At 38.2% G+C, this 14,068-nt stretch overlaps 1 protein-coding gene across 1 annotated transcript in view; it reads left to right on the top strand.

The window, feature by feature from the left end:
* Nucleotides 1-9,086, top strand: part of LOC106091431 (out at first protein) — a 73,264-nt gene extending 64,178 nt beyond the window's left edge. The window contains exons 2-4 of the mRNA XM_013257952.2: nucleotides 998-1,111; nucleotides 6,248-6,566; nucleotides 6,881-9,086. Coding sequence (XP_013113406.2) covers nucleotides 998-1,111; nucleotides 6,248-6,566; nucleotides 6,881-7,167 — 720 coding nt within the window. The 3' untranslated portion in view covers nucleotides 7,168-9,086. The remainder of the gene's footprint in view (nucleotides 1-997; nucleotides 1,112-6,247; nucleotides 6,567-6,880) is intronic.
* The last annotated feature ends 4,982 nt before the right edge of the window (nucleotides 9,087-14,068 follow it).

The following is a 14,068-nucleotide window of genomic DNA, read 5'->3' on the forward strand; positions in this document are numbered from 1 at the left end:
ATGAATGGAACTTCACTTTATTCATAAGGCAAGCCATTTGCCCTTGCATGGCTGCAATGACCACTATAACTTTGTGTTTCAAGTCATGACTCCTGTGTTGCCTCATATATAGGGAGTTAAATTTTTTTCAAAAGCTACTGCTAGTTGGGCCACCCTTTACAGCCGTATAGAACTATCAAATTAACATTAGTGTCAGCACCATCATCCGTCTAAGCTCCAGCTAAGCTTACATTCGCCATATTGCCTTCTATGAAATTAGGAAAAATACCTTGCCCCCTTTTTTTTGTGATTTTCCAGCTACTGGAAACATTCATTCTATTTTCAGCTTTAATTGGGGGTGCCTAAGTGGATGGATGAGTGGGTGGTTGTTTGAATGACTGGTTTGAGCATAGAGCACAGGCAAATGATATGTTTCATGGATGGTTGCTTGGTTGGCTGGTTGGCTGCATGGATGATGATGAACTATTAGTAGCACATTTGTATGGGTTCCCTATTTTTAGCTTCACTCTACGGAGAAGCATAAAGTGCCGAAATGGTTTGCTATATTCAATTTACTGTTGCAATTAATAGTTGAAGTGCTCTCCACCCCCCCCAAAAAAAAAAAAGTTTTGCACAAAAATGCAATTTTGCATACCTGACATAATCCTGGGTCACAAAAATCCAAAACCTCCAACTACTCCACTTCCTCCGCCATTGCTACACCTTGGCCAAAAACTTTGGTTTCATGCATTCGTAGATTCTTACTGGGTACTAAATTAGCATTGTGCAGTTAAACACTAGGTATTACCAATAATTTTGTTGATTGTATACCAGGTTTTATATTTCTCTTGCTTTGGCTGCCTCATTAATTTGAAGTATGTACCGAGTAACTTAAATGAAGGGCATTTAATGGCTAATTTACTGTTAGGGCTAATTGAAAATTTGTAGTATTTTCATATTAGGAATTATATTTAATCAATGACTAATTTACTTATTTTCCTCTTTTTCTTGCTTGCAGGGCGGTGAAGTTATACAGGAGAGCATTACATCGAATGTCAGCGAAGATCTGATAACTTTGGAGTTCCAAAAGACCGATGGTACATTGATAACACAGATAATAGATTTTCGAAATGTAAGTAAAAGAGAATTTTGTTTACAATCATTTGATATTGGATATGTTTTGAACTAAAACTCAATGCAAAATCATTATCTTCTGTACAAAAATTGAATTTTCGCTGAACATAGAATGAGATGGAAGGTCTAGGATTATGGTAGTTTAGATTAGGGTGGAAAGTTTTACATATTGGAGGTGTCAAGGCTACAAAAGATGCTATCCTTTAAATCTATTGCGGTAGTGTTCATTCGGATATGGAAGAATGTAGAGACAATACAGAATTTGCCGCTTATTTACCCAATAAGCGGATTATGTCGCTTATTTAGCATGGGGAAAAACGATTGCGAAGTGAGAAACCGTATCCCCTTCTATTTATTGATAGGACCAAAACTGTAGCTATAACATATTTGATGAATAATATCGGGTTTTTCAATAAGAGCGCTACAAAAGATTTTTATACACACCACCGAAGGATGGGGGTTTATTTCATTCATTTTGTCATTCCGTTTGCAACACATCGAAATATCCATTTCCGACCCCATAAAGTATATATACGAGGGTTGCCTCTTATATTTCGGGACTGGACAACCCTAGTGTTGCAATCTGCTAACTAACAGCTCTATCGTAAAGCTTGACATTTTTTGATGTTATACGTACTCAGAACGTTTTGACATACGAGCGCTATTTGTGTGGTTTACAGTAATTTTGATGATTCATCTCGCCTAAAAAATGGAATTAAATCGCAAACATTTTCTTGCGATTATTTTTACAACTTTCGACATGGAACTTAATTAAATTTGTGGCGTGAAGCTCCATCAAGAACCAGTGTTTATCGATGTCATGGTGAATTCAACCGAGGTCGTATTGCACTCCAAGACGAATTTCGCGAAGGTCGTCCAAAATCAGTTGTTGTTCCAAAAACCATTGATGCTGTGCGCCAACTGATATTACAAGATATTGCATCTATCACGAGATTGATACAGCCTTAGGCATAAGTGGGACCAGCGAACATTCAATATGTCATGAACATTTGACCGTCAAAAGCAAATTGTTCGCATTGGATCCCACACAATTTGTGGGAAAAGTCTCGTGTCAATTGGTGAAAAAAAAATGCTAAAATGCTGACATCGTGACAGGTAAATGAATCGTGGATTTACTGGTATAAGTTCGAAAGTAAACAGCAGTCGACTGTGTGGGTGTTTCAAGATGATCGTCTGTTTTCTCGGGAAAACTGGACATGTCGCAATCGTACCAATAGAACAACGAAGAACTGTCAATTCTGAGTGGTACACAACCATTTGTTTGCCCAATGTCTTCCAAGAAATCAGGAAAACCAACCCCCGAAGACGGATCTCTCTTCACCACGACAATGCGAGCTCTCTCACACATCGGCTCAAACAACAGCATTTTTGAGCACTCAAAACATCGATTTGATGACTAATCCGCCGTATAGCCCTAATTTGGCACCAAATTACTTCCTTTTTTTATTTCCGTACGGAAGAAATAAAATGAGAGGTCAACGTTTTTCATCACCTGAAGAATGCAGGTTTTTGCAATACCTCAATCAGAGTGGCAAAAATGCTTCGACAATAGGTTCAAACGCATGCAAAAGTGTAAAGACCTTAATGGGGAATATTTTGAAAAACAATAAAGCGATTTTCGATGATTCATATTTGTTATCTAATCCCGAAATATAGAAGGCAACCCTCGTATTCTTAACCATCGTAAAAATCTAGCCATGTCCGCCCGTCTGTCTGTTGAAATCGCGATACAGTCTTTAAAAATAGAGACATAGAGGTGAAACTTTAAACAAATTTTTTTTTTTGTCTATAGGCCGGTTAAGTTCGAAGATGGGCTATGTCGGACTATATCTTGATATAGTCCCCATATAGACCGATCCGCCGATTTAAGGTTTTGGGCCCATAAAAATCGTATTTATTGTCTGATTTCGCCGAAATTTGGGACAGTGATTTGTGTTATATCCTTCGACATTGATCTTTAATTTGGCCCAGATCGGTTCAGATTCGGATAGCTGCCATATAGACCGATTTCTCGATTTAAGGTCTTGGGCCGATAAAAGACGCTTTTAGGGAGGGGGGAAAGAGGGAGGGGAAGAAAGAGGGAGTAGTGTTCATTGATATTCGTCTGGAATTTCTGAACGTCAATGTCGGTGGGAAAGACATTAGCCAGAAGTCGATTCCACTTACGAATGGTTCGGGCGAAAAATGAATTCTCTCGGTAATGCATGGTTTGGTCGACCGGCCAATCAATTACAAACGGGTGTGAGTTCCTGGCATGTCTAGTATTCCTGGTGTACATCCTAACGACAGGAATTAAAAGACGAATATCCCTTGAACACACGCCATGATATACAATAGAGCAGTACAACACTACCATGTTCAAGAGAAGCAATAAAGTTGGACACTCTACTGTCCCCAATCCACACCATCGCTCCACGTTGAACCCGGTCGAGTAGCTACAGGGATGATTTTGAAGCTCATGCCCATATATGAGAGTTATATTCCAACCTCGACCTAATGTAGGTAGAATAGGTATTGAGAAGATCAGAAGAGGTGATATACTTCATGCAACGCTTAAGAAAGCCCAAACAATTGAATGCTTCTTTCGACACTTCGAATACGTGTCTTGAACTACGGACATCACATTGTATCTTCATGCCCAGAGCATCAAGAGCATCTGACTGCTAAATATCTATACCGTCGATAGATAGCAGTAGTAGGACAGTGAATTTCTTGTGAGACAAGAAACAGCACTGTGTCTTCTGTGCGTTAAAGTCATCTCTGATCAATCTACCCCACTCGGAAATGTCCAACAAATCCTGGGAGATCGTCTCATCCATAATGCGCCTCCTGTCCACAATTTCTTGAGGACTGGGCCTATCATCGAATGAATATGAATGACACAGACTACTGTCATTGGCAAATGAGTAGACCGGATTTGCAGTCTGACCCAAAAGATCGTCAATGAAAATAAGAAAAAGGGAAGGGGAAAGGACAGAGCCTTGTGGCACACCTGTGGTCAATGTATACTCATTGGATGAGAACCCATCTACAACAAGTCGTATAGTGCGATCTCTGAGAAAGCTCGATATAAATCGAACGAAGTTATTACCGACTCCAAAAGCGACAAGCTTTGATAAAAGGGCACCGTACCAGACCCTATCAAATGCCTTGGAGATATCCAGGGCCACGATCTAATTCTCACCAACGTTCCGACAGAAATGCCATGAGATCTCCCGTAGAGCGATTTCTGCAGAACCTATATTGTTTAACGCTAAGATGGCCATGGGACTTTAAGTTTCTCACAAGATGATTGTTAACTATATCTTGGAGAGTTCGGAGCATATCACAATTTGCCGGTATTTCGCAGGGTTTGTTTGCCCCTCCTTTTTTGGGGATGGGCTGAACGTTCACAATCTTCCAATGCGCCGGGAAAACTCCCGCACGGTAAGCAAGATTAAAAAGGTAGCATAGTGGACGAGCAAGCGTTGAAGAACAAAACAGGTATCGATATGCCATCCGGGCCCGGGGATTTATTCACGTCGAGATTTGCAAGGATCGGACCAAATTGTGGCTACTGCAATCTAAAAATGTCACATCGAATGAAAGTTATATATGGGAGCTATATTTAATCTGAACGACAGGTATTGGGATGACAAATAAAACTTCTTATGCTAAATTTTGTTAAGATCGGACCAAAATTTTAGATACTACAGCCTAAAATGCCATATTAAATGAAAGTTATACATTAGAGTGTCCCAAAAAAAAATATTTTTCTTTTGCAACGCTATCCTCATTTGTTTTACCTTTAATCCCAATAAGCAAACTACGAAGTATTATGGCGATGGGTTAACGATAACCCGTCACGACGTACAAAGTTGGATGCAGTGCTTTCTAAGGGATCTAGTTGAATATGAAATGAAACCAGCATGAAAATGGTTAACTACACCCAGAGAAAAGTTGATACTGAATGTGCTCATTTCAGTACCATACGGTATTGATAGTAAAGCAACACCATACGGTACAAAAACAATATCGGATGGTATGAATGAAACATAAAATGATAAGTACTGTTTGGTACTAACCTTATTACCGAGCTGGTATTGGTTTTAATACCAATCTGTTTTTGGTTTTAGCACCAGACCGTTATTGGTTTTAGTACCAGACCGTTATTGGTTTTAGTACCAAACCGTTATTATTCCATTGCCTAATGAACATTGGAAATTATTTTAATTTAATTTTTTTTCGGTTATTTATTTAATAATTACAAAATGTAATGTTACACCTTGGCCAACCTCAATTCTTTGTATTCAGCAATTGATTTCATATGCAAGTGGTTTTCACATGAATACACCAACACAAGATAATATCATGTTTTTTGATGTAGAATATCCTTAAAATTTTAACAATTTCTACTTTCACCAAATATTTTATAATAGCGACAATATTTTAAGTACAAAGCTTAACAAGATTTATGGCGTGATGACAAGAATATAAATGTGACGCCGTCAATTATTACCAGCCTTCTTTGTCTGGTATTGAATTAATACCAAATGTTATTAAAAATCTATACCAATGACGCGCACAAAATAATACCAGGCGGTATTGGCAAATTACCGTCATTTTTCGGATTTCGTTGAAATTCAGATCAGTGAGTTTTATTAGGCCCGTCGATATCCAAACCAAATATGGTTCAGATAGAAATATTTTCTTGGATATACAATAGTTGCCATACAGACCGATCTGGCTATTGGGATCTTAAGACCATAAAAGACGTATTTATTACCCGATTTCGCTGAAACTTAGAACAGTGAGCTTTTTTAGGCATTGAACTCGTCGTGCATCAATTTTTTGCAAATATTTGTTCATCGTTTTCTAAATATGAATGAAATAAAAAGTATTTGCGAGTAGAGCATGAATGTTACATCCAAATCAAAGGCCACGAATATGAAAGTTATGATATAACATTTTTTGAGTTTAATGTATGAGAGCCGTTTTGGGGTTTAACGAACAGGCGAGTGTTTAAAGGTTTATTAAGGAGTAGTATATGAATTTGACATAAAAAATCGATTTCCTCATTAAATTTCTCGATGCCCTCTTAAATTGCTATTTTTCCATTCCTTGCTTATTTCAGGAAGTTCGAATACTCAAAGCTCTTGTCTTGGGCGAAGAAGAACGAGGACAAAATCTGTATCAGGTCATGTGTTTTGTGACCAAATTCATAAAAGGTGATTTCATATCATCAGATGCCATGGCCAAATTACGTCAAAAGAATCCCAGTACAATACGAACACCCGAAGATGATAAGGGCAAGGATACATTTACCATGACATCATGGGTGCATTTGAATCGTTCACAGCCAATATCGCGACATTTAATGACGGTGTGTAGTGAGGCAATAGATGCTACCTATGTAAGGGATGTCGATTTAAAGGCATGGTCAGAGTTACCAGGTAATTTTTATGTGAATTTGTTTTTCAAATTTTGTCCTTCTTAATTTTTCGGAAAATTTTTATTGAAGTGAATTTGTTTTTATAATTTTCGTTAAGTAAACTAAACTTCAAATCTGTCCTTCTTAACTTTTTTTGAAAACCAACTGTTTCTAATTTTTCTTTGTGCAAAATCTCCTTAAAACCTCTGCATTAAAGTATAGTTGCTTCTTTTTTTTGGTTTTTCAATTTCATTTAACTTATCTGCCAATTTTGTATTCAACATATAAATCGCTTTATTCCAATAGAATTTCTTTGCTTGCTCTCTTCAATTTCAGGTTCTTCAATATCCAGCCTTGAGGCAGCCACAGAAAAATTCCCTGATACTTTATCGTCGCGTTGCAATGAAGTAAGCAGCTTGTGGGCTCCTTGCATATGTACCCTTGAGACCTGTATTGGTTGGTATCCATGTGGCCTGAAATACTGTAAAGGCAAAGCGGTGGGTGATTCCTCAGCAGCGGCAGCAGCAGCCTCCAACTATCGTTGTGGCATTAAGACATGTCGCAAATGTTCCCTATTCTCGTATTATGTACGACAAAAACAGCAATGTCTGTGGGATGAATGACGAGAACTGCAACGACTTGTGTTGCCATTAACGAATTCATATAAGAACAACCACTACAACATACTAAGTGAAAGAGATGCGCAACAAATTATCTTAAGCTGCTCAGTGTACAAAATGTTCAAGACAATAAGAAAACAATTACTAAAGGATTTGTTTGAATATCATCGTGGTCATCATCATCAATTTTATCATCATTCTCATCGACATACACAAATTGCTGAATTAATGGAAGTATTCCATATGCTGTTGAAGACAGCTGTAGAATTGAAGGCTATGGCGTTGATTGTGATGCTGGTAATGGCAAATAAGGAACTATCATCATTTACATCGATTACATCTTCATTAACAGTGTCCTTGCCACTAGAAATACCATTGCCACAGGCGCCATTATGTATAAGAAAAATATTAACACGATGGCGATAGTGAAGGCTTTTATGGTGTCATAGAGTAATATGCAGAAAATTAAGTTTCGTCTTTCAATGGCGAGGCAAAATCAGTTGGCAGAGTATAAGTGTATACGAGTTCATTACCATGGGATATATAGCATAGATATATGATAATTTTTAATGAAGACTAAAGAAAGCATGAGGTCCTAGGATGATGTGGGCTGTACCAACATGAAGGCCATATACTTAAATGCTTATTACCTTTGAAGAAATTGGAGAATCCCATGTAGAAATCTTTGGAAAGGTTGATGTTTCAGATGGGTCAGGTATAAACCAACTCTACTACTAGAAAAAGTAGAAGATTTGGGACATGTTGATGTTTAAGAGTGTCATACGAAGATGGAAATATTTGTGAAATATTGAATAATCCATGAAACAAAAAACCATTTTCTCTCATCCAAACTGATCGCCATCATCTATGGCCTTTGAACGCTGGAAACTTATAAAAACAGCAGAGCCTACCATTCGGCGGTTTCTACTACCACATACCAGCGCTACCAGCAGATACCAGCGTACCCCTACTCTGTCAGTTTGGGACCGTTTGTCAACCTTTGCTGTATAACTTTTTGGTCATCAGAAAATATGTCTCTAGAACATATATGCGAATCGGATTCCCGTCATCATCTAGGCTACAGTTTTTTCTCAAACACCATTAAAAACCTGTTACCCGCAATGGAATAGAAAAACTTGTGTCTAATCTCTGAACCCAAGTAAGCGGAGCCTTTAAGGCTGCTGCTGCCAGATGAGCCTACTCTAATATGTAAATATTATGTAAAATTTTCCTATGTAAGTACATAATTTTAGTCCTGTAAATGAATAGGTTCTTATGAATTCAAACTGTAAAAGACATACAAGATATTTGTTTATAAATCCCAGACGTCAGCTGTTTACAAGGCTCTTGAGCGTTTTTGGGCTCTGGAACCTATTTTTAAATCCTAAAACCTCATTTTATTTTGTAATGAGAGATTTTTTTTTGTTTTTTCGTTTCATCTTTGGCTAAAGAATCTACAAATGTTTTTGTTTTAAAGTACCATATTGTAATAGAACTTACCTTACAGGTATCATTTGTGAAAAAATACCGTAATTTTGCAAATCTATGCATAAGTACCTTTTATGGTCCTGTCTTTTATCATCTGTGATTATAATTAAGCTTTGAAATTTGTCTTAGTCCTAACTTATTTTCGATAGGAAAATATTTTAGCAAAGAGGTGAATAGGTTTTAAATCCATTTTCCCCTCTGAAACTAAACTCAAGTATGCGTTTTAAAGGGGAAACTTAAGGGCCTCAGGGCTTTTTTCACTTATAATTAAAAAAATATGGAGTTTGTGCCATAAAGTATTACATCAAGGGGTAAGATTTCTCGTTTCCTTTCCAGTTCCCGCTTTTGTATTTTTTAGGGGCATTATATTGTCGTCTACGTTCTAAAGCAGCATACTTTTGTTGCAAACTCAAGGTCATAATTTGAATATATATTGAAACCCCTTGCTTCAATCCTTCTAGGTAGTATTAAAAAACATTTATTTATTCAATATTGAGTACATTCATCCAAAAAAAATCTCTAACAAGGCCAACACCACCTGCCATTACAACTTTCTTTTAAATCAGGGCGATCTGTCTTAGAATAGACGGCCTATGCGAAGACATAACTCAATATACCTTCAAACTGATATACTGATATGTAATAAGTTCTTTCTATTGGGTTGCCCAAAAAGTAATTGCGGATTTTTTAAAAGAATGAACTTTAATAAAATACACTTTTTTTACACAGCTGATAACTGACAGAAGAAAGAATGCAATTACAGAGTCACAAGCAGTGAAAAAATTTGTCAACGCCGACTATATGAACAATCCGCAATTACTTTTTGGGCAACCCAATATATGTTCATTGGCTATCACATTCATCACTACTTTTCGATCTTTCCTTCGTTCTTTTATGTCATACAGAACATACATATAGACTTTGTTGTATATTATTATGTGGGCACACCAGAACCTAACCCCGTTGGCTCGACGACCAATATTGATAGTCCCGTTAAACCTTTTGCAGTAACCACTTTTTTTTTAAGAAATTTAGGTTAGGTTGACCAGAAAATATTGATCAAATGTTAGCTCCATAAGCTGGGCAAAAGCTTAGCAAATGCTTAAAGTCTCATCGTTTTCCCGGAAAGTTATCACTTGCCGCACCGATTCTGTATAAAATGTGCCTGCAGTCCCATGTATGCGGTAGAGATGCCTAAAGCCATGCTGATGTCGTTCTTACTACTTCTCAATATTAGCCTCGTTTTTGTCACAATGCGGATTCCCCCAGTAGAATTATTGTTGTCCTTCCAAACGTTTTAATTTTCCACAGCGTTATATGCTTACACGCCAACCATGTCATCAACTCGGACTTACTGTCCGCAAAGATTTTCAAGTTCGATATTCTGAAGCTGTGACTTTACCATTTTACATATTCCGTGATTTCGGCTGGCAGGACTGTTATTATTGTTGCTGTTGCACACCTTGCCGATGACTTCATCTAATCAATCCGGTACGTATAACTGGCTGCCTTATGATTGGGCAGGACTATGCCGTGGTCAAGCAGGCGGAAGCATGACTGGTCTTTGGTTTTTCAATGTTGGCACCCTTCTTAGACCTAAAGACCGTTAATGACCTAATCGTCTTGGTTGCTTTTACCAACTGCCAACTATTTGTCCATAGATGTGTTCACATTCGGAGTCCTGGCGTTGACAATGTGTGATTTGTGATCACCCGGCTCGGATTTGTATCTCCTGATGGAGAATGTCCAAGTCAGAACTGAGGAGACAACTCGTCGCAGTTCGAAAAGCGGCATTCTGACAGATTTGAATATTACTCCACTGCGTGTCAAATAGCTGGCTAGAGCACACTGGCGCTGCATAGGTAGACGTTGAACCTAGAGTAGATATCATCAATGGATGGGGAGGCTGGTGCCATTATCGTACTATCGTCCGCATATGATACGATCTCTGCCGTCTGGAGTGGGTGGAATGGAGGATAGGTAGAGGTTAAACAGTGACGAAGATATAAAATCCCGCCTTGGGTAACTCTACCTCTAACTCTGTTTCACTCTATGTTAGGATTTCTTATCGCTGAATTACGCAAATGATCGACGACCACACAGATAATTCGCCATCCAGGGTTTCAGACCTGACTGAAGGGACGTGTTGGCGATGTCCCCAAATAGTTTAGGCATGACAGACCGTGGCGAATGCCGCTTTTACGGTCCAGTGCCACGAGGACGGTCGTATCACATGGCCTGATGGCTGATAGAAGTCGAGGCAAATGTATGCGGTGATGGCATGCAGAGCTGTTGTTGTGCTATGCAATTTTCGAAATCCATACTGATGATCGGCGAATGGAAATTCTGCAACGAGGCCCAAGAGGTGTAATCACTCAAGGGAGATCGGTCTGTATGACTCCCCGTTACTCGGGATCACTCTGCTCATCTTCCAGACATGGGGTATCATAAGAGTGTTCAAGGACAGTTGAAAGGTATCTTACTCCATGTAGATCCAGATTCTTCTGCATCAGGGTTGAGATTCCGACGAGGTCCAACACCCTAGATGACATACGTAACTTCCTCCACGGTAAATTGTGATGGCTGTCCACCGCCTCGGAGACTACGGATACGACGAATGGCTCTACCCCTAGCCTTGACAACTCGGGATGCTCAATAAATTGACGGTTGAATAACCTGGCGCATTTCTTCCGGATAAGTCACGTCGGCCAAAAGTGACTAAGGTCCTGTCATCCCTTCTCCCGGGGTTCGATAGTGACTTATATTAGACCACAGCTTGCCTAAACCGGTACCTGAGTTACATTGTTCCAGGTGTTCTAGCGACAAGTTCCGTTTAGGTTCGTTGGCCACCCTGTTTATTTCCAGATTCAGCTCGCTGATTCTGAGTTTAGTGGGGTCCGTGCAACGAACACCATTACGCTCGTCTGTGAAAACCACTGCCTGCGGCGGGAAATTGGGGTATTCGATCGGCTGGTATAAAGCGAACAGCAGCTGCCTTAATGATGTCTCGGAATTTTGTCTCGGCAACTATCATTTTGGTGGGGGTGTCAGTCCATTGAAGCGGCGATGGGTGTACTCTCTGAAGCCAACCCACACGGACTTCTTTCGAGTGATAAAAGTCCGGCGCTAAGAGGTTATGAAGTCGGGTGGTCGGTCGATGGTGAGTATAATGGGTAGGTGGTAAATGATGACTTGCCGGGAACGTAAAACTTTCAATCTGCTCTTCCTAAGCCATATCCCGCTGGTCTTTACCTAGGGAAGAATGCCATGCAACGAGATGCGCATTTAACTCACCTGGTACTGTAGATTGGCCATTATCTTGGACACAACTACCAACCGTCGGTATGCTCATTTTGTTCAGGTTTATCTCGGCAATACTGGACTTGTCTGCTATACCCATACATTCCATGTAGAGTTCACTAACACCAGGCGCAGGCGAGTTGGGAGGATTTCCGTCAAATGTTACCAGATTTCGCATTTGGTATCCGACTAAGGATATTTTTGGATATGTTGCTGGTTTTGGTTCTGCTCAGAGTTGAGTCATGTGTTCAAGCATTTTGCCACATTAAAATCGTTGCTTATGTCCTTAAAATCTCATCCTTTAAAATGGACTTTTCTATTTGAAATTATTTAAAAAACGGCTAATTAAAGTAAACATCGAATGAGGATTTCCAGTAAATGTCGAAGTCCAACAGAAAAGTTACTGCAGGTTTTGGTTCTGTTCAGAGTTAAGTAATGTTAAAGCCTTTTGCTTTTATTTAAGAAAAGTACGCCCATAAAGAAGTATGGCCCATGAGTAACTGTGGTTAATTCATAGTTTGCGTTCCATCCAATTTTTCCCATATATTATTATAACCAAGTAAATAAATTAACTTTTCAAAACTATTTTGAGCGTGAAATTTAGAAGTGCAAGTTCGCAACAAATCTGAAGTCTGTTTTACAAGATTTTGAGTCCAAACTTTAAAAGTTTCAAGACCTTGAGCTCGATAATGGAAAAGTGTAGTAATGACTTTAATCCTCGCAGGTCCAACGATTTTTATGTACATCGTGGTACAAAACCCATCCGGGTGGGTCAACAATATAATTTGAAGAAAAGTGTCATATATATCCCAAAATGTTATGCTTGTGGAAAGAAAAACTGAAAGAGACAGAAAAATACAACATCTCCTTCAACCACTTCCCCCTGCAGTAGGTTTTTTAAAGAAGAAAAATTGCCTCAAATTAACCAACTTCTTTACTAAGCCAGTTTCTGTATGAGTTGGGTAAGGGCCTAGAGGCTAGCCAGCCAGAAGTAAAAATTTTTGTATACACTTTCGGATTTTCTCTTTAATAGATCGTAACGCAAGTTGTGTAATTTTTTTTTGAACAAAAATCTATTTCTTTTAATGGTGGGGCACAAAATATTTTTTTAAAAAATTAGGATCCCAGCAGGGTGGATTTTGGGCTACGACTTATAAAAATCGAAAAATATTGAAAAAATCAAGGTTAGCGTTTGGATATTATTTTCTTGTAGAAAAAAAAAAATTGCCACTGAGTTCCAAGAATTGTTTGATTTGAAAAAATTCGCTGAGTTATTGATGTTGGAAAATCGAAAAACTCACCCGGGTGGGGTTTGGACTTGTGAGGGTTAGGCATAATTAGACCTTTCTTTATATTTATTTACTATTATGAATCGTTGCGCAAGTATGCACCAGACTTAAGTTAGTTATTGGCAACTGCTTGTTTTATGAAATTTATTACATATATTATTATAACATAGTGAACAATTTTGATGTCGTCATGAATAAGACATTGCCAGATGTATCAAATTATTCATTGTTTATTTCTCAAAATGTCAGCATAATATTTTATAGGTTTTAGCACAAAAAAACGTTTATAATTCAATATATTGGTATTAGCTAAAAACGATTATCACTTCTTTTTCTGTGTAGTGTTACAATTATTAAAACTTTCCTTTGAGGTTTTTGATTAGGCAAAGCTTTTTGCTTACTTATGGTAACTTACGTACACCACTGGCAGATCCAGTGCTTCTTTTCCCAATGCTTGTGTGTAACAAGCGGGTGTTATTAGAACTTATTAAATTAAATACATCAATCACAACTCATCTTGATTTTGTAGAATTATTTATTCTCTTATCACATGCATTGCCCAACATGTTATTATAACTGCATTTAATCTAAGTTAGGTATTGCTAAGGGTTCGCAGCCCTATCAAAAGGGCTGTGAATTTCAAAATTTTTGAAAATTATAAATAAGGGGATATTGCATAAAAGTACTCATCGTGAAATTTTTCACAATTCCCCTCAAGCGAAAAAATCACTTTTTTGAAGCCTTTTTGGTTTTATCATGAATAAAATCCTTTATATGTTTGTCAATAAAGTTTTCTTATTAAAGAAAATATAATGAAAAGTTACTAT

Source organism: Stomoxys calcitrans, chromosome 3 (genome assembly GCF_963082655.1).
Source record: "Stomoxys calcitrans chromosome 3, idStoCalc2.1, whole genome shotgun sequence".
Lineage (NCBI taxonomy): Eukaryota > Metazoa > Arthropoda > Insecta > Diptera > Muscidae > Stomoxys > Stomoxys calcitrans.